The sequence below is a fragment of the Aquarana catesbeiana genome, linkage group LG09, assembly GCF_042186555.1.
Source record: "Aquarana catesbeiana isolate 2022-GZ linkage group LG09, ASM4218655v1, whole genome shotgun sequence".
In the NCBI taxonomy this organism is placed as follows: Eukaryota; Metazoa; Chordata; class Amphibia; order Anura; family Ranidae; genus Aquarana; species Aquarana catesbeiana.
This window is the reverse complement of record NC_133332.1, coordinates 315,139,543-315,161,737: the sequence shown is the minus strand read 5'-3', so window position 1 is coordinate 315,161,737 and position 22,195 is coordinate 315,139,543. Positions and strand designations below refer to the sequence as shown.

At 43.7% G+C, this 22,195-nt stretch overlaps 1 protein-coding gene across 1 annotated transcript in view; it reads left to right on the top strand.

Annotated features, from left to right (window-relative positions):
• LOC141109035 (protein crumbs homolog 2-like) overlaps positions 1–22,195 on the top strand; it is a 107,685-nt gene that overhangs the window by 14,415 nt on the left and 71,075 nt on the right. The window contains exon 4 of the mRNA XM_073600989.1: positions 17,068–17,647. Coding sequence (XP_073457090.1) covers positions 17,068–17,647 — 580 coding nt within the window. The remainder of the gene's footprint in view (positions 1–17,067; positions 17,648–22,195) is intronic.

Sequence of the window (22,195 nt, the reverse complement as noted above, 5' to 3'; positions counted from 1 at the left end):
CATTCCTCTAAATGTTATCTTAGATGCTCCATTGGCAATGTGTGGCTTAGACACGCTTGTTGGTGCTCAGTGGAGTGTGACTACATTCTGGAGCGCTCCCCGGGCATGAAGTCACCATGTCATTCAAATTCAGCCCCCTAATGGTGGCCATGGCTGTCCATATACCTCACAAAGGACAAGGGGCAGGGAGACATTTGCACACCCTTGAAAGACGCATGGCGTGCTGTACTCTTTGTCCCTAAAGGGCTACAGCCACCATTGTAGTCCCTTTGTTGAAAAGGGAACAATCGGCTATTGGCCACAAAGAGAATTATAGTACAATACATCAAAAAAATAAAGTTTAGTGCCAAAAAAAAAATACAAAAATTCTATAAGGGAAAAAAAAGTCCAAAAAAGACAATAAATAAGTCCCACAGTGCTCGTAACTGTTGAAAAGTGCATTCAGCAAAGCAATGCCATTACATGTGTAGACTTTTCTTACAGTGCTCAGATGACCAGCCACCAACATCAAGTGGCTTCAAAACTCACCTAGAAATGGCTACCACTACAGCAGCCTGTGATAACTTGGAGGTCCCCCAGGAGTCGATGTGGCAGCCCACTTCCAATGGCACCATCTGTTGTGTTCCAACTAGGGCAAACAAAGCTCACCACGAGCCAAGTATGATCTCCAATAGTGTAGTACTTTTATTATCAAATCCAGATAAAATCAAAGTATTAAAAAATCCAGTAAACTCACTTGAAAAGCTGCTGCCGACCCAGGATCATGCAGCAGCGTGACGTCATCACCAGTATCTCACCTACACGTTTTGTCCATTAGTACGCCTTGATATCTTCCTATTGGACGAAACTCATCAGGAAGAGATTCTGGTGCTGATGTCATGCCGCTGCCCGCTCCCGGGTCGGCAGTGGCTTTTCCTTCAAAGGCACCAGGATGAAAGACTTCAAGGGCAGTTGACTGCAGAACCATACCACCAGGGATCCAGTCCTGAGTGGCAACATATCACTCACTGGGTTGTGTCCAGAGGAAGCTGGAAGGAGGCAGCTGTCCTGGGGACTTCTGAGTAGTGACTTAGTAGCGGAGCTCCAGTCTCTGAAGCAAAAAGTGAAAGTCAGCAGCTACAAAAACTATAGCTGCTGACTTTTAATAAGCAGCCACTCACCTGTCCCAGGATCCAGCGGTGTGCTCACCCCAGTCGTGTTCTCTGTGTCCTCCCTCACAGCCGGGTGCCCACTGTGCATGTGTGAGCACCGCTGTGCTCAGTGACTGGTCCCTAAGTCTTCTGGGATACGACAGGTCCCAGAAGACTTGGGGGGGGGGGGGGGAGAACACCCTCCTCCGATCTCCTGAGACGACCCGAGTGGAAGTGGGAGCGGGTACCTGTCAAAATCAGGTACCTGCTCCCCCCCCCTTCTTCCCCAAAAGCTCTATTTCACAAACAGGAGCTGGGAAGAAGGCCTTAAAGCAGAACTTCCCCTTTTTTTGGGTGGAGCTCCGCTTTAAGTTGATCCCTAAGGCTGAGTACTGGATACTGCGCTGGGTGTCAAATGTTGTGTACTGACACAATGTAGCCATATGTCCAAATTCTTGCCCCGTGGTCCACAGCTGCGGGGCCTTAGACTGTTCACTATTAAGAATTACCACTGCTGCTAAATGACTGTCCTCTGATTCTGGCTACTGTGGAACGTTTTGGAGTATCCCATGCCCCAACCCCTCTCCAGTTACATATTGTTCCAGCAATAAGCTACAAAAGGGCAACCCCTAAACTTTTTATTGGAGACAGGGTGTATGGACTGTTGCTTGGGTGGCTGGTGGTATTGTACTGTTTGGTGGAGAACCAGTTAAAGATCAGTGGCTACTATGGGGGTACCAATACATATACGCTGGACAATTTTCTAATAAGTGTATTTTCTCCACTGACTTGTGGGTTAGTCCTATCCGAAAAGTGGACATCTCTTCCCTCCCATACTTTGACAAGGTATTTTTCTTCAGCTTAGATCTATAAGTCAGATACCTTTCTAATAAATATATGCTCCATTGACTTGTGGTTAGTCCTAACAGAAAGGTGGACATTTTTTCTCCTCTCCCGTACTTTAAGAAGGTATTTTTTGTCAGCTTAGATCTATAGGTTGGACAGTTTTCTAATAAATGTATCTTCTCGACTAACTTGTGGGTTAGGTCTATCAGAAAGGTCATCTCTTCTCTTCTGTACTTTTGAGACGTTCTTTTTTTTTCAGCTTAGATCTATTGGTTGGAGGGTTTTTATAAAAGAAAAAAAAATATGTTCTCCAATGACTCGTAGATTAGTCCTCCCAGCTCCTAGCTTCCTTGTCACCTCCTCCCATGCTCGTCTCTAGGATGTTCCCTGAGCCTCTCCCATTCTATGGAACTCCCTACCCCAATCTGTCTGGCTATCCCCTACTCTGTCAACTTTAAGGCGATCCTTGAAAACCCTTCTCTTCAGGGAAGCCTATCCCACCCTCCCTTTTTAGATGGTAAACTCAAGCAGGGCCCTCTGATTCCCGTTGTATTGAATTGTATCGTAACTGTACTGTCTGCCCTCCTATTGTAAAGTGCTGTGCAACTTGTTGGCGCTATATAAATCCTATATAATAATAACCAGAAAGGTGGGCATTTCTTCTTCTCTCCTGTACTTTGAGAAGATATTTATCTTCAGCTTAATTTAAAAGTTGGACAGCTTTCTAATAAAGGTATCTTCTCCACTAACTTGTAGCTTAGGCCTATCAGAAGGGTGGACATATCTCCTCTCCGTACTTTGAAAATGTATTTTTCTTCAGCTTAGATCTATAAGTTGGACCCTTTTATAATAATCATATGTTCTCCATTGACTTATGGGTTAGGCCTGTCAGAAAGGTAGACATGTATTCTTCACTTCTTCTCTCCCATACTTTGAGAAGGTATTTTTCTTCAGCTTAGATTTATAGGTTGGACAGCTGTATAAAAAAACATATTCTCTATTGACTCATGGATTAGTCCTATCAGAAAGGTGGACATCTCTTCTCTCCTGTACTTTGAGAAGGTATTTTTCTTCAGCTTAAATCTATAGGTTCGACAGCATTCTAATAAAGGTATCTTCTCCACTAACTTGTGGCTTAGGCCTATCAGAAGGGTGGACATATCTTCTCTCCTGTACTTTGAAAAGGTATTTTTCTTCAGCTTAGATCTATAAGTTGGACACTTTTCTAATAATCATATGTTCTCCATTGACTTGTGGGTTAGCGCTGCCAGAAAGGTAGACATGTATTCTTCACTTCTTCTCTCCCATACTTTGAGAAGGTATTTTTCTTCAGCTTAGATCTAGTTGGACAGCTGTATAATAAAAATATTCTCCATTGACTCATGAATCAGTCCTATCAGAAAGGTGGACATCTCTTCTCTTCTTCCCTCCCATACTTTGAGAAGGTATTTTTCTTCAGCTTAGGTTCTCTGATAACCCCGGCCCTATGTCTGTGACTTGGAATGTTAAGTGAAACTTTGCTGGTTTCTTATCAGCAGAGCTGTCTGAGCAAGTTATACCGCAGGTACATGGGCAGACATGGCTAATGTAAGAGGATGACATGCCGAGATGCCAGAGAAAACATCACAAATCACTAAAGATATCCATTCAGGCAACCTATATATTTTATTCTACATCCAAGAAAGTATTTCATTGGCCACCCTGATAAGCAAGATAATATATCCGAATAACATTCCTGGAAATAATTATGATACTTTAAATCAAAATAGGGAATGCTCTTCATGGGTCATTCCATCAATGAGAAACTTTATAGTTTGACCTACTGGTCCGTTAATCAATGCAATCGTACCTTCATCATCTAACCTTCAAAATTGGATTTACACCCAAGAACAAAAATGGAATGTGTTGCATTTTACCAATTCGTAGATATGTTAGGCCAGCCATGGATGGATAGAATCTAGGCCAGTTCAGCAGAAACAACTTAATGTGTTGATGGGGGAATCAAGCTTCAATCTATGGCCAGATTGATAGCCAAGGGTGAACATGCCAAACTGCACCCCCCCCCCCCCCCCCACCAAGATGTATGACCATTATGTGCCAGCAAAAATCCTAAGCATAAATTCCCCCTCCTCCTAGTACAAATACTTGTTGAAATCCCCGCTCTCAGCACAAATCTCAGCCCCATCCATCCCCCAGCACTAATGTCCCAGTCCCCCCTAATAAAAAAAAATCACCCCTCCTAGCACAAATCCTCCACCCCTCAAATTTCCCCTCAGAGTACACATCCCCCCCCCACTCCAAATCCCCCTCCTAGCACAAATGCTCTTACCCCACCCCCCCTCCTAGCAAACCCCCCCCCACAAAAGATAAAAATTCTTCTCCTAGCACAAATTGCCTCCTCCCTTTACCATATCACCTCTTCCTGCACAGCCCCCCCCCCAATTGACCCTCCTAGCAGAAATCCTCTTTTTTTCCCCCTCCCAACACAAATCCCTCTGAATCACCACTCCTAGCACACAGCCCCAAATGTCCCCTCTTAGAACAATTCTTACCCCTGCTGCCCCCCAAATTCCTCCACACAATACAAATCTCCTTCCCCCTCAATCTCCTCATGGTACCCTCCTCCACCTCACTTTATACCACAATGCCCAGGGCAGCCGCCCCTCCTGCCCACCCCTACATGCAGGGAACCAGAGGCGTTGATTTCAGTGGGGTTTTTCTTTTTTTTTTAAGCACATGATTAGAGCTTGAGGCTCTAGTTGGCTTCAAAAAAGGGTGGGCTCGGAGCACTGTGCCCTGAGCCCACCCAGTTCTGTGACATTAGCAAATTAATATTCGCTAATGTCTTTCAGTTTCTCCTTCTGACCAATCAGCAAGTGGATCCAGAGACCCGATTGGCCGGGAGTCCCAAGACCCCATTGGACATTGGCCATTTAGCCGTGGCTAAAAATGCAAAGGGAGGGGGGGTTGATCAAAGTGATTTCTCCACAAAACGGGAGGAAGGGTTTTCTCAGCTAAGCACACCCTCCTGCCTGCATGCCTGAGCTAAGGGCATATGCATTCCAGGAAGTAAATGCTACATGAATAATTTGCCCTTACTCAAGATGGCCAAAGCTAGTAATGCTGGGGGAACGGGGGCAGGGGCTGACCGGCAACTTTTGGCCCAGGGGGCAAGTACAACCCAGAGGCCCATGGTGCAGCAAACCCCCACCCTCCCCTCCGCTCTCCCTTTTTCCCTGCCTCCTGCCAATACCAGGCTTAACCTCCGCTTCAGGTACTCTCTGCTCACTGAGCGGGTTGGGCGGGACAGCGCCTGCTGCCCTGACTCCGCATTCCTAAACTGGCCAGCAGGGGGTGGCCTGGAGCTTCAGGCGGTAAGCCAGGGCGGCTCAGTCAGGGGTGGCTGGGGGGGGAAGGAGAGCCTCTGGTGGGGCATGGAGCTGGCCTCTGCTCGGACGTGTACTCCATCCATGCCGGGGGTGGGGGTCAGCCTGTGTGCTCTGCCCTCGTCCTTAGCCCTTATTCGGTAGGACACCGGTGGGGACTTTTAACTTCTGTTCACCAAGACAGGAGCGATGTGGCCTTTTTACGGGGCATCAGAGCTGCCCAGGGGGCAAGGGAGGCAATTGCCCCCCCCCCCCCGACCTAGGTGGGTTTCAAAGTGATTTCTCAACAAAATAAAGTATGGAGACCTGGATGGATGGGGGGAGTTTGATTTGAATATTAAAAGTGGATTAAATAGAGTTTTCAGTTTGGGGGTCTCAGATACAGTTTAGTTCCACTTTAATGTGTGTGAGGATGGGGACCGGAGGGTCTGCAAAACCAGCTTCTTGCAAGTGGGTTTCCCTTTAACTAGATGTTGTGTTCCGTCTCCGCCAGTATATGGGATCAACGTTTAATTAGTGCAGCAGATTACACAGTATGGTGACCAGAGCGAGGTAATCGAACGTGACAGCAGATGAGGTCGGCTGAGCTCACCTTACAATCCCTTTCCCTTTCTCTGCAAAACAACAGACCTGAACTGACCTTCTTACATTTCTTTGGCACACAGCGACCTCTCAGCATTTTTTGGGTTCGCTAATTGAGATTTTAGAGTGAAGTGGAAGAGCACTCACATCTATGTGGTTTATTGGCCAAAAACAAGCTCATTAAAAGGAATGACGACCAAATATATTTAGGTTACACTTAAAATGTAAATTAAAAAAAAAAAAAAAAAATTGGTTGTGCGTATATCTCGGCATTCCCATAGCTCTAATATGTTAATTTCCCATGTTCGCCAGCTCCATCTAGTGTCCATAATGCAGTATTTTCCTAAAATACCTCAATAAAAAAAAAATACACCATTACGACCACTAGATGGAGCTGACAATCATTGTAGACACAGATTATTTACCCCAGTGGTGACATTTGCACAGCAAGTTGTTTATAAATGGATATGATATAAGTGAAAGTATGCCCCTTTGCAGTGCCCCTGCCCCTGTACTGCAGGGGTTTCAGTGCGTGTTTTGTGAAAGATTAGAGCAATAAGCAGCTTCCTTCCCTCGCTCGGTCCCCTGGCACCCAAAGCACTCCTCCAATCTAGACCCCCTGGGATGTGGGTGGGCTCTTACCATACTCGGGTTCAAGGCAACTCGCCCTGCATTGTATGCAATGACGTCGGACTGCCTGCGACCAGTCAAGAGAGCGAACGGAAGCGACTTCGGGGCCAGCAGGAGCAAAGAAAATATTGAGAATTACTGCTTAATCTTATACCCCATAGACTGAATGAGCATTTAACCCTTGCAGTGTGGAGGCCAGTAGAGAGGGGAAGGCACTTGAAGGGTCTTTTTGTCACCTAACCCAGAATTCAGCTTGCAATAAAGCAATACTAGCATGGAGGTCCTTGTTCAGGTACCTACTGTTATGGGACAATGCTCTGTCCCTGTCTCCCAATTGTGATTAGTCACCCTTTCACATGGGCTTCATATGGAGACTAGAAGTGGTTTTGAGTCACATTAAGCAGGAATAGCCCACTGATACTTTTTCAACTGGGATATCCTTGAGGGTCATCGGAATGGACTACAAGTATGGAAAGAGGGAGAACTCCACAGATATAGTGTAAGTATGCCTGCCTGACTGGCAACCCAGATGAATCCTATCCTTTTATGTTACAACCTGTAACTCTTTAGTTTGCCCCCTTAAGGGGCTCAATACATCTCCCTTTTAACTATCTGCATGCAAGCCCTCATGAAGGAGTAGGTTTGAGCCACTGCAAGGTTTTGGAATTTTCCTAGTCACTTCCAAACCAAAGGTTCACCAGACTTTCACTATATTGGCGGTGTTCTCATTCCCTCCACCCATCTGTAGTGATGGAGGGCTCTGGAGAACCAGGGGTCAAGGAGAGAGCCACTCCCAGAAGAGCCAGCTTGTGAAGATTCCTCAATGGGAAATCTTTGTTGGGCATGGACAGCGGGAGAGGTGAGATTCTAACTTCTTAGCAGAGAGACCTTGATCATCAGGTTCAGTTGAATGATGGGTAGCTTAGAAGAACCAAGGAACACAATGGGGGACCAGAAGAGTGCCGCTCCCAGAAGAGCCAGCTTGTGAAGATTCCTCAATAGGTGACCTTTGTTGGACATGGGCAGCAGGAGAGGTGAGTATCTAACTTCTTTGCAAGGAGACATTGATTATCAGGTTCTGCCAAATGATGGAGGGTTTAGAAAAACCATGGAACACAACAGGGAACCAGAAAAGTGCTACTCTCAGAATAGCCAGTTTGTGAAGTTTTGAGCCCCTGAAATATGTAAGATTTTTCTAGTCGCTTCCTGTTATCCAAACCTAAGGTTTACCAGACTTTCACTGTATTGATGGTTCTCTCACTATCTCCAGCCTTCTGTAGTGATGAAGGGCTCGGGAGAACAATGGAACGTAATGGGAGACCAGAAGAGGGACATTTCCATAAGAGGCTGCTTGTAAAGATTCCTCAATGGTCAATTTTTGTTGGGCATGGGCAGCAGAAGAGGTGAGTATCTAACGTCTTAGCAGAGAGACCTTGATCATCAGGTTCTGTTTAGCGATGAAGGGTTTGGAAAAACCATGGAACATGGCAGGGGACAAGAAAAGTTCTACTCCTCTGAAGAACCAATTTGTAAAGATTCCTCAATGGGCGACCTTCGTCAGACATGGGCAGCAGGAGAGGTGATAATCTAACTTTGTACTAAAGAGACCTTGATCATCAGGTTCTGTTGTGTTATTGAGGGCTCGGGAGAACCAAGGAACACAACGGGGGACCAGAAGGCTTCCACTCCCATAAGACCCAGCTTGTGAAGATTCCTCAATGGGCGACCTTTGTTGGAAATGGACAGAATGAGAGGTGAGTATCCAACTTCTTAGCAGAGAGACCTTGATAATCAGGTTCTGTTGAGTGATGGAACGTATGGAAAAACCATGGAACATGGCAGGGGTACTCTCAGAAGAACCAGTTTGTGAAGATTATTCAGTGGGCGAATAGAGTCATGGTCAGCAGAAGAGGTGAGCATCCAACTTCTATGCAGGAAAACCTTGATCATCAGGTTTCTTTGAATACCATTTACAGTCTCTTAGCCAACTGGTGTGATTCAGCACAGAAAGAACTAATCTTCTACACAAAGAGTCCTAGTGCAGGGTGTTGTTCAAATAAGGGGTCAGGTTTGCTCAATGGAGGTCTAAGTTAGGGTTTGGTTTATCATGAGGGTAAGTGTAAGGGTTAGACATAGGGTTGCAAGGAGTGTTTAAGTCATGGGGACCTTAAGGGTAGCTTTACAGGGGGATAGGCTAGCAATATACGTTCTCATGTTCAGTTCTACGACCATTTTTTTTTCTCAAGCCATGCAGTGCTGACATGGCCACTCAGCTTGAATTTGAGCCAATTCAGCAAGAATTGGCCAAAATTGGAGCCGTGTATTGTCAGCTTAAGTGTAAGGGTTAGAGTTGGGGTTAAAGGAAGTTTTCATATGATGGGGCCTTAGGCAGGGCATTGCTCTCTGTGCCAAAAACCAGCAGCCCAGAACTCAAGTGATGTTTCAGCATCCAGCAGAAAAGTGTTGGGTGATGTTATGAAGAGCAGGTATTCAGCCGCAATGCCTGTTTGCATGGGCAAGATTCCAGCTCTGTCGTAATGGTGCTTATTGGTCTGGAAAGAACTGTTATGGCACAATCTGCATGTATTTAGAGCACATTATATGCCAATTGTTTTGTTTTGGATGGGAAGTCAGAGAATGTAATTGTACCAATTAATACTTATCTCGGTCACCCATTGGCTCAACTCCGCTGGCTTGAAGTGATCCTCTCAAAAACAAATGCTATACCCAGTTCGCCGTAATAGACATGGTATTCTCTTCATGTTTCTGGCAGTCCATGTTAGCAACCTCCTGTCTGTTCCAGCCCCGCCATTGTGTACAGGGGCAATCGCTTTTTCACTCCCTGTGAATCGCTGACAATCGAGCTATATGTAAGGGCACGAAAAAACGCCATAGCCATCGATCAACCTTGTTCAAATTAATATTGTTATATAGGATTTATATAGCGCCAATAGTTTGCGCAGCACTTAACAATTTGAAGGGGGACAATACAGCAACAATACTGTTCAATACAAGAGGGTTAGGAGGGCCCTGTTCGTGGAAGCTTACAATCTAATAGGGATTTTTTTTCCACCGCAACAGATGATTCGCTCATTGCTCAAGGAACCCCGGGTTGAGAAAGGCTGCTCTATAGTATTTGTACAATATCAACACACATGATTGACAAACCTTGCTAGGTAATATCCTTGATTTACAAAAAGTGAGGTGGAGAGTTGTATTTTTAAATGCATTTTTATATGCCATAACAGCTACATTTTCAGAACAAGCTTCCAGGGGTCTATTCTCTTCTAAGGTGCCTGGACCTTAAGATAAGAGGGTATATCTACATGGACCTTCGAAGAAAGGGGAATACCTGCTTGGATCTTAGAAGAAAAGGGAATACCCGTTTGTACCTTAGGAGACGGGGGTATACCTGCTTGGACCTTAGAATAAGGGAATATACCTACTTGAGCCTTAGAAGAAGGGGGTATACCTCTTCGGTCCTTAGGAGAAGGTGGTTCACCTGCTTGGACTTTAGGAGAAGGGGGATGCCAGTTTGGACCTTAGGAGATAGGGGTAGGCCTGCTTGGACTTGAGAAGGGCCTAGACTTGCTTGGACCTTAGGAGAAGGTGGTCTACCTGTGTGGACCTTAGGAGAAGGAGGGATACACATTTGGACCTTATGAGAAGGGGGATACCTATTTGGACCTTATGAGAAAGGGGGATACCCATTTCAACCTTAGGAGAAGGGGGTAGACCTGCTTGGACCCTAGAACAAAGGGGTTTACCTGACCAGACCTTAGAATATACCTACTTAGAACCTTAGATAAAGGGGGTATACCTGTTTGGATCTTAGGAGAAAGGGGTATACCTACTTGAACCTTAGAAGAAGGTGCTAGACCTACTTGGACCTTAGGAGAAGGGGTTGGACCAGCTTGAGTGTTAGGAGACTGGGGTAAACCTACTTGGACCTTTAGAAGAAAGGGTGTAATTGCTTGGACTTTTGAAGAAGGTGGTATACCCGCTTGGACCTTTAGGAGAAGGGGCTAGACATGCTTGGACCTCAGAAGGAGGGGGTATACCTTCTTGGATCTTAGAAGAAAGAGGTGTACTTACTTGAACCATAGAAGAAGGGGGGACACCCGCTTGGACCTTAGGAGAAGAGGATATACCTGCCTGAACTTTAAGAGAATGGGTATACCTGCTTGAACCTTAGGAGATGGGGCTAGACCTGCTTGGACCTTGGGAGAAGGGGGTAAACCTACTTGGACCTTAGAAGAAGGGGGTATGCCTTCTTGGATCTTAGTAGAAAGGGGTGCAGACTTGCTTGGACCTTTGAGGAAAAGGGTATACCTGCTTGGACCTTAGGAGAAGGGGCTAGACCTGCTTGGACCTTAGAAGGGGGTATGCCTCATTGGACCTTAGGAGAAGAGGCTAGACCAGCTTGAGCCTTCGGATAAGGGGGTAAACCTACTTGGACTTTAGAAGAAGGGGGGTATGCCTTCTTGGATCTTAGAAGAAGGCTTGTCCTGTAAATAAAAAAAGTATCATCTATAGGCCTTAATTGGGTTGTTGCAGGTGCACCGATATGGTTACAATCTCGTTGGATATAAGGTATAATTATTATAATAAAATGGTAAAATGACAGGAACCCTTTCGGTCCCCGGACCAGGAATTGAAGTGCAGTCTTCATTTAGCCGCGGTTTCTGGGAATGTGCAGCAATTAGTGCAGAGAGAGCACACAGGCCGTCCTCGGAAACAAAGGCCGGAGATGGTGGGAATTCACTTCTATTATGTGTCCTCCATCAATGACTGGACTCCTGCAGCCTTTTGATGACACTGCTGAGATCATACAAATGAGGGGCACAAAGGAATTCCTTTCCTATCGAAAAAAAAAGGAAACAATTGTGTTCCTGGCAATTGACACGCATGCACATGGACAGTCTGGCGAAGCTGCACCTGACTACAATAACCAATCCCATAATAATAAAAGAAGAAGCTTACACATATTTATTTAGGACTTTCTTAAAGGATGTTCTACGATACCCCGACCAGAGACCAGATAGTACCCTCGGTTGCTTTGGTAAGCACAATCAAGATTTAAAGGGCATGTGAACTTTATCAATGAATTACAATAATAAAATAAATAATAATAAATGTATATAATTAATAATAATGTTTGTATATAATATATGTATATAAATAATGTATATAAATAATGTTTATTTATTTACATACATATATATATATATATATATATATATATATATATATATATATATATATATATATATATATATATATATATAATTATAGCAGTAGTATATAAATATTTAGTGCAATAGTAGTAGCAGCAGTAGTATATAAATAATTTTATATAAATATGAATAATGTTATATGTATAATATATTATAGTGTGTGTGTATATATATATATATATATATATATATATATATATATATATATATATATATACATATTATTAGTATATAAATAATAATAGTAGTTTATAAATAATAATAATGTTATATATACAATATATTCATTACAATAGTAATAGTATATAAATAATAAGAATAAATGTATATTAATAATAATATATATATATATATAATATTACATAAATAATTGTATATAAATGAAGATTTTACATATATTTACGTCGATGTTAATATTAGTAGTATATTTAAAAAAAAAAAAATATATATATATATATATATATATATATATATATATATATATATATATATATATATATATATATATATATAATTTACAATAACAATATAAAATAATTATTTATAATTATAATTATAAATAAATTAAAAAACACCAGCTGACCCTGCCAGAAATCCTTTTTTTTTTGGGGGGGGGTTTAAAACTGAAGTTTAATCTGCTTATATTTTGCCTTTGCTGCTTTCTTCCGCCAGCCCCCCTCCCCCACCCCCATTGAAATGCCAATTAAATTAAATAAAACCTTTCAGTTTTAGAACCAGTGATTTCATAACTGGGACTCTGTGCTTCTCTATGCAACCGCAGGTAAATCAGGGCCGGTGGCCGGCTGCTGCACTTAGCTTCCTGAAAACATCACAGGGTGCACCCTGCCTCAGTCCTCCTCCCAAGAGCCCTCAGTCCTGATGCAAATATCAAAAAATGCCTTGATGGGTAAGTGTCAGTCTGGAGAAGTGGGCGTTCCTAGGCAGGCTGGATATGTAGGGTATTGCGCACATGTGATGCTGAGCCTCCATCGTTGAAAGAACTGAAATCACAATGGATGAAAGGGGTGGGCCAGAGTCAGGACGGTAAGGAAAGGGATAGAAGATGCTGGACGTCCTCCAGCCAGGAAATAAGGGCGGAGCTCTATCTGACTTGCTGCAGCTTCTAATGTACATCGTGAGAAGCTCACAGTGTGCGGTGAAATCAGAGGAAGCCGTTACAGTCCAGGAGAGGAGCCGGTACACCTGTGCAAGACTGAAAGGGGGAGGAGCCGGAACACCTGTGCAAGACTGAAAGGGGGAGGAGCCGGTACACCTGTGCAAGATTGGAAGGGGGAGGAGCCGGTACACCTGTGCAAGATTGGAAGGGGGAGGAGCCGGTACACCTGTGCAAGATTGGAAGGGGGAGGAGCCGGTACACCTGTGCAAGATTGGAAGGGGGAGGAGCCGGTACACCTGTGCAAGATTGGAAGGGGGAGGAGCCGGTACACCTGTGCAAGACTGAAAGGGGGAGGAGCTGGTACACCTGTGCATAACTGGTAGGGGGAGGAGCCCGTACACCTGTGCAAGACTGGAAGGGGGAGGAGCCGGTACACCTGTGCAAGTCAAAGGGGGTGGAGCCGGTACACCTGTGCAAGACTGAAGGGGGACGAGCCGGTACACCTGTGCAAGACTAGAAGGGGGAGGAGCCGGTACACCTGTGCAAGACTGGAAGGGGGAGGAGCCGGTACACCTGTGCAAGACTGAAAGGGGGAGGAGCCGGTACACCTGTGCAAGACTGGAAGGGGGAGGTGCCGATACACCTGTGCAAGACTGGAAGGGGGAGGTGCCGATACACCTGTGCAAGACTGGAAGGGGGAGGTGCCGATACACCTGTGCAAGACTGAAAGGGGGAGGAGTCAGTACACCTGTGCAAGACTGAAAGGGGAAGGAGCCGGTACACCTGTGCAAGACTGGAAGGGGGAGGAGCCGGTACACCTGTGCAAGACTGGAAGGGGGTGGAGCCGGTACACCTGTGCAAGACTGGAAGGGGGAGGTGCCGATACACCTGTGCAAGACTGAAAGGGGAAGGAGCCGGTACACCTGTGCAAGACTGGAAGGGGGAGGAGTCGGTACACCTGTGCAAGACTGAAAGGGGAAGGAGCCGGTACACCTGTGCAAGACTGAAAGGGGAAGGAGCCGGTACACCTGTGCAAGACTGGAAGGGGGAGGAGTCGGTACACCTGTGCAAGACTGAAAGGGGAAGGAGCCGGTACACCTGTGCAAGACTGGAAGGGGGAGGAGTCGGTACACCTGTGCAAGACTGAAAGGGGGAGGAGTCGGTACACCTGTGCAAGACTGAAAGGGGAGGAGTCGGTACACCTGTGCAAGACTGAAAGGAGGAGGGGCCGGTACACCTGTGCAAGACTGAAGGGGGAGGGTGGATTTAATTAATCCCTATAGGAAGTTATATAGCTATATTGAAGTGTTCATGTTTAGTTATTTTGTGTGTGTCTTGCATACTATCTGCTCCAGTCTTTTGTGTGTTCACAGTAATGGGAAATATTTACTGTAAATATGAGACGGAAGGTCCCGTGTGCTCCTCTATATTTTGTATTATTCGGGTGGGGGAGGGGGATTGTGTCTCATTCAAACATAATAAACAGTTTCTGAACAAAGAAAATCAGACTTGTCCAGAAGGACACGAGACTGAGAGCACTTCCCAGGGAAAGTCTATACAACCTTAAATCACATGAAAGCCCCATCAGTTTCGGTGTGACCGGTGGTTGTCTGAGGTTCAAAAGAACTCCGGGTGATTTGTTGAGGGTCTGACCCCACAATGAGTCTCACATTTACATTGTTTTCCTTTTATCTCAGCTCAGCACTGTCCACAATACTTCTTTTTTTTTTTTTTTTTTTTAACAGTTACATTATCAGGACAAGCTTTCAGGGGGGTCTACTACCTTCTTCCAAGTTCCAAGCAGGTATAATCCCTTCTTCCAAGATCCAAGCAGGTCTACCTGTGTTACCTTCTTCTAAAGTCCAAGCAGGTCCGCCTCCTTCTTCCAAGATCCAAGCAGGTCTACCCCCTTCTTCCAAGATCCAAGTAGGTCTACTACCTTCTAAAGTCCAAGCAGGTCTACCGTCTTCTTCTAAGCTGGCATACCTTCTTCATCTAAGGTCCTAGCAGGTATATTCCCTTCTTCCAAAATTCAAGCAGGTCTACCCCCTTCTTCCAAGATCCAAGCAGGTCTACCCCCTTCTTCCAAGATCCAAGCAGGTCTACCCCCTTCTTCCAAGATCCAAGCAGGTCTACCCCCTTCTTCCAAGATCCAAGCAGGTCTACTACCTTCTAAAGTCCAAGCAGGTTTACCGTCTTCTTCTAAGCTCCTAGCAGGCATACCCTTTTCATCTAAGATTCTAGCAGGTATATTCCCTTTTTCTAAAGTCCAAGTAGGTATAATATCTTCTTCTGAGGTTCAGGCAGGTATGCTTCCTTTTCTAAAGTCAAAGCAGATCTGGCCCTCCCTCTAAGGTCCAAGTAGGTGCTCCCTTTTTTCTAAAGTCCTAGCAGGTATACTTCTTTCTTTTAAGATCCTAGCCGGTATACTTCCTTTCTCTAAAATTCAAGCAGGTATGTGTCCTAACAGATACGTCCCCTATTTTCAAGGTCCTAGCAGGTCTACTACCTTTTTCTAAGTTCCGAGCAGGTCTGTCCTCTTCTTCTAAGGTCCAGGCAGGTATACCCCCTTCTTCTAAGGTCCGAGCAGGTCTACCCCCTTCTTCTAAGGTTCAAGCAGGTCTACTCTCTTCTTCTGAGGTCCAAGCAAGTATACCTCTTTCTAAGGTCCAAGCAAGTATACCTCCTTCTAAGGTCAAAGCAGGTCTACCCACTTCTTCTAAATTTCAAGTAGGTATAACCCCTTCTTCAAAGGTCCAAGCAGGTCCACCCCTTCTTCTAAGGTCCAAGCAGGTCCACCCCTTCTTCTAAGGTCCAAGCAGGTCCAACCCTTCTTCTAAGGTCCAAGTAGGTCTATCCCCTTCTTATAAGGTTCTAGCAGGTCTACCCCTTTTTCTAAGGTCCAAATAGGCATGCCCCAACTCCTCTAAGGTCCAATCAGGTATACCGCTTTTTTCTAAGGTCCTAGCAGATATAATCCTTTCTTCTAAAGTCCAAGCAGATATGTCCCCTCCTTCTAAGGTTCTAGCAGGTATACTACTTTCTTCTGAGTTCCTGACAGGTATATCCCTTTCTCCATTCCTTTTTCCTAGGGTCCAGTTAAGTATACCTTCTTCTAAGTTCCAAGCAGGTCTACCAAAATCTTCAAAGGTCTGAGCAGGTCTACCCCTTCTATAGTGCAAGCAGACATGCCTGCAAAAAAGTGAGTTCAATATAAAATCTCCATTTGGCATAGAGGAACCTCCCTGGGGATAGTAAAAAAAAAAGGGCATTCAGGAGGTGGCATCATCGCCTCCTGGACACCTGTAATCTGACTGTCAACCGTGGTCTGAAAAGTGCGTAAAGGAAGACTCACAGGGACATTAAAAACTGGTAAGACCTGGACACCTGTAATCTGGCTGTCAACCGTGGTCTGAAAAGTGTGTATAGGAAGACTCACAGGGACATTTAAAACTGGTAAAACTGGGTTACCACGGCTGGGTGTATAGCAAAAAGTGCAAAAAATTCATGTGTTCCTTGAAGTTTTTCAAATTCAGATTTTGTCTTCCTCTTGATGACCTGTAAAAATCCATGCCCACCACCCCACCCTTGACTTCTTCTTGGACAAGTCCATGCAAGTCCAGTAGACGTTTAGTAATACTGATGGACAGTCAGAAGATAAAGCCAATGTGGTAGCAGGTGGCCCCACCACCCTCATAGTTGACGTGCAGTGTGTACCCAGTACAAGCGTCTATTCTGCTCAGCTTCCAAGCCTTGATGAAGAGGAAGTTATGAGCCCACCAAAATTCAATGGTTTTATCTTCTGATTTTTTATTATTGACCTGTTAACTTGCACTGACTTATGACAATTGATCTTTTACACTTTGTTTAGACTTTTGAGGGGCACCCTGATGGACACCTCACTTAACAGCCAGCTGCTTTTCTTGAACTAGAGATTGAGCGTGACTTTCCCACTTGGGTTCAACTCCCCTACACGACTTTTGTAATACTTTTTGTTTGCATGGCACTATAGTCCTCTAACAACGGTGTTCTCTCTTTGACCTCTAGGACAGGCACAGAACTGCTTATCTGCTTCCTGCCTGAATGGAGGGACTTGTCAAGAAACCCTTAATGGTTCTACCTGTCATTGTCCCACACAGCCTCTGGTTTTCACTGGTCAACATTGTGAAGTCTTATATGATGCATGTACAGAGTTTGATTGCCCTAAAACCCACACGTGTCAAGCTAAACTTGGATATCCGGAATACCAGTGCCTCTGCCAGTCTGGAACTAACTGCACCACTAACAACTGTGACAATAACCCCTGTCTATTCCCGAACACTCAGTGCTCAGATGATGGAGAGGCATTCACATGCAAATGCCAAAATGGGTACGGTGGCCTAAAGTGCCAAGAGAAGGTGTCACCGTGTGCTCAAAACCCCTGTGACAACAGTGCTCAATGCGTGGAAACCGTGGACGGTTACACCTGCGTATGCCAAACGGGCTACACGGGACAGCACTGCGAAACCGTTATAAACAAATGTACATCGAACCCTTGCCAGAATGAAGCCATCTGTGTGGATAAGTTGAACAAGTACATGTGCTTTTGTGTACCGGGCTTCCAGGGACACCACTGCGAGATAGACATTAATGAGTGTGCGTCAGCACCATGCCAAAATAACGGCACCTGCCTCAACCTGATGGACCAATATGCGTGTGAATGTGCCACGGGCTATACAGGTAAGAAGGAAGATTGCTGCCCAATTTCTTGTCTACTGCACTTTGCACTACCTTACTATACATAGGCCTTATTTTCTCCTGATAGGAGTGGAAATCTCCCAAGTAGGTTCATAGATGGTAAAAAAAAAAACCTGACAGGCCCAATGCAATTGATCTATAATTGACGTGACTTTAATATCATTTTAATTTTACTCTGTATTCCAAAGGCTGTTGTGTTTTTTTTTTTTTTTTTTTTTTTTAACATGTGACCAGCAGCAGAGGACTAGAAGCTCCTCCTGCTTAGGTTTCCCTGCAGGCAGGCTGAGAGATAGCTGGGTCATCTGACAGCTGGATATCAATTAGGAAAAAAGGTACTTCGATTTTTTTCTTTTTTTTTTAATTAAAATACTTACAGTGCCATCATCCACATCCAGAAATAGAAGGGACAATGTACATTACACAGTGTGGGTTTAGTATCACTTTAATTATTTGATCATACATCTCTAAGCATTGAGAGAACATCGGAGGATTACCACCTATAGAAGACATACCGGAACAGGGGACCACTGTAAGAACCTCATTGGGGTTGATGGTCCTTGCAGTGGACCCTATTCTGCCCTGTGCCTCTTCTTCCTCATGTTGGGCATGTAAGTGAAGCTTGTTCGTATCCTTGCCTCTTGAGGGTATTACCAGCAGAGAAGTGGTGGACCATGAAGAACACATGGCTAGCCTCCTTATAGAATGATTCTTTATCCATTAAACAGTACAAGTCCAACAGGTTCACAGGTCTTCATTTACTGCAAAGCAATTAGAATGACCAGAGGATGCCTCCCTTGAGCTTTCAGTTGGTTGGGGCACTGTGTTTATCTTTATGTTACAGGTTCTCTTAAGAGTTTTCACGGCACCGGTGAATCCTCCAACAGGGATGTTCTCCTTCCTCTGAACGCTGATCCTTGCAATGCACTCTGCACTGTACAGGGATATCTGTCTTATGATCCTTCCCACTCCCAGCTAAGGGGTGACAGAGTCCTAACTCTCCCTCACCAGACATGTTCCTGTTCCTCCCTAAAACTACTCCACTGCAGGGCTCCATGGTGGCACAGATCTATTTATATCACTTCTGTGTCCCAAAATGGATGCCCAAAACTCGCAAGAACCCTGTATCAAAACTATACACAAGTTCTCCCACGATTCTGGGAAACACCAGGGATCCTACGATGGTGATCCACACTAATGTGGGTGCTGGCGTCTCATGTACTCTAGAAGTAACAAGTGAAGGTAGTATGGAAGCGCCGCACTCACAGCAGCCCGGTCACAGATGAAAGTGTAGAGTGCCCTCAGCCCAGGCTCTTCCCAAGCCACACCCCTTGATGTTTTTTTTACCACACCCCTGGGGCTTGGCCATAGAGGTCAGCTCTATGACTAAGCCCCGGGGGCGGGAATGAAATGCATCAGAGGGCAGGGCTTGGAAGGAGCCTGGGCTGATGCCGAGCTTCACTTTCATCTGAGACCGGGCTGCTGTGAGTGTGGTGCTTCCATATTACATGCAACTTACATAGGTTGTTCAAATTTCACATGTTGGTAGAGTAACTCTTCCTCTATAGCAAGTCATCTTCTTCTTCTTTCGTCTTTCTTGTTTCTTTTTCTTTCTTCTTTCTTCTTTTCTTTCTTCTTCTTCCTTCTTTCTTCTTCTTTCTTCTTCTTCCTTCTTTCTTCTTCTTTCTTCTTCCTCCTTCCTCCTTCTTTCTTCTTCTTTCTTCTTCTTCCTTCTTTCTTCTCTTTCTTCTTCTTTCTTCTTCTTCCTTCTTTCTTCTTCTTTCTTCTTCCTCCTTCTTTCTTCTTCTTTCTTCTTCCTCCTTCTTTCTTCTTCTTTCTTCTTTGGTCTTTCTTCCTTCTTCCTTCCTTTTTTCTTCTTCTTACTTCTTCTTTCTTCTTCCTCCTTCTTAATTCTTTCTTGTTCTTCCTCCTTCTTTCTTGTTCTTCCTCCTCTTTCTTCTTCTTCCTCCTTCTTTCCTCTTCTTCCCCCTTCTTTCTGCTTCTTCCTCTTCTCTTCTTCCTCCTTCTTTCTTCTTCCCTCAAACAGAAGCAAGGGGGGGGGGGGGTGTTCAGGCTGTCCCATATTCACAGAAGGCTACAGAATGTTTATGGAGGTGACACCATTAACAAGAGTTACCAATGACAAGACATTGATCTTCTGTGTCGGGGCAGCCTGCACCCCTTCTTTATCAGAACTCAATGGCGGCACGTTGCTTCTTCTTGCAATCCATTATTAACCTGCAATGAAAAAAAAAAAAAAAGAAGATTGATTACTATAGAGGAAGAGTTACTCTACCAACATGTGAAATTTGAATGATCTATGTAAGTTAACTGCTTGCCGTCCGACCACCGTCAAATGACAGAGAGACGGTGCGGCTCTCGCTCTGGGTGGATGTCATTAATGACATCCACCAGCACACTTGAACGTCCACTGGGGGCACGCAGCACGTCAATCGCGGCTGCGCTGTGTTGCTAGGACAAGGCGCAACCCCGATCTCTATAAAAAGCCGATACCGTGGCTCTTTTTAACTATGTGATCGGCTGTGTCCAGTCACAACCGGTCACATGTAAACACGGAAATGCCAGTAATCCGCTCTCATCACCTCACACTGACAGAGTGTGTGGCGAGGAGAGCCCGATCAATGGCATCTCCTCGCAGGGGACATCGAGACATGTAATCAGGGCACTGATCATCAGTGCCCTGATTACAATAAAGCGCAATCAGTGCCCACAAGTGCCACCAACCAGTGCCCATTAGTGATGCCAGTCGGTGCTGGCTATCGGTGCCAAATATCGTTGCTGCCAACAATGCCCATCATTGCTGCCCATCAGTGGGCACTGATGGGCAGCAATGATGAGTGGCACCGATGGCCAGCACTGCCGCCTATCAGTGCTCATCAGTGTCACACATCAGTGCCACCTATCGGTGCCCATAAGTGCGGCATATTAGTGCCACCTAATCAGTGCCCATAAGTGCCACCTCATCAGTGCAGTCTATCAGTGCCGCCTCATCAACGCACATCAGTGTTAGGAGAAAAATTACTTAATTACAAAATTTACTGACTGAAACTAAGAAAAACGTTTTTTTGTTTTTTTTTACAAAATGTTTGGTCTTTTTTATTATTTATTTATTTATTTTTGTAAAAAAAATAAAAAAACCCAGCAGTGATTAAATATCATCAAAGAAAGCTCTATTTGTGCGAAGAAAATTATAAAAATCTGAAAATGATAAAAATCTCACATGGTTACAGTGTAGCATGACCGTGCAATTGGCAATCAAAGTGCGACGGCGCCTGGAAGCTGAAACAAAAACTTATGCCCACTTTAGCACTACTTTTGATACAGATCCTCGTATCTCTTTTTTATTTTCTAAATCCCCCCCCCCCCCTCTCTTCATTCTGCAGTGATCTCCCCTCCACTTACACATCACAGCCTGGTACAAACAAGGAGAAGGACATACGTGTGTGTGAATGGGAGATGCAATGCTTGGACATTCCTTCAGTGATCAATCACGGGTTTAAGCTGTTAAGCTGTGGAGGAGCCATTGTAACCGAAGACCAAAGACCCCCCCTAAAAACGTAATCATTTAGAAGAGCAAAAGAGATAAACATCAAAGGGGCAGCTAATGTGACCCTTACTGGATTTCTAGTGTATTTGTTGGGGAGGTGAAATGGTAACATCTTTAATAATTGGCTAGAACAACCCCTACATTAACAACATTCAATGTAAAAAAAAAATTGTATTAAGTAAATGTAAACCTAATCACTAAGATCCCACAGAGGCTTTAACATTTTAATTTCATTTCAAAATTTCTTTCATTTTTTTATATTTTATATATATAATATATTATATATATATATATATATATATATATATATATATATATATATTATATATATATATATATATATATATATATATATATATATTATATATATATATATATATATATATAATGTTTTAATATAAGTACACACTTTTGTGAGATACTGTGTGTGTGTGTGTGTGTGTGTGTGTATATATATTATACATCTCTCTCTCTCTCTCTCTCTCTCTCATATATATATAGAAATATTAAATATAAAAAAATAGATATTCTCTCTCTAATATATATATATATATATATATACACACACACAGTATTTCACAAAAGTGTGTACTTATATTAAACATTATATATATATATTACAGAGAGAGAATATCTATTTTTTTATATTTAATATTTCTATAAGAGAGAGAAGAGAGAGGTATATTATATATATACACACACACACACACACACAGTATTTCACAAAAGTGTGTACTATATTAAACATTTATACATATATATAGATATTAAATATAAAAAAATCTCTCTCCCTAATAAATAAATATATATATATATATATATATATATATATATATATATATATATATATATATATATATATATATATATATATATATATATATATATATTAGAGAGAGAATATTTTTTTATATTTAATATTTCTATATATATGAGAGAGAGAGATGTATAATATATATATATAT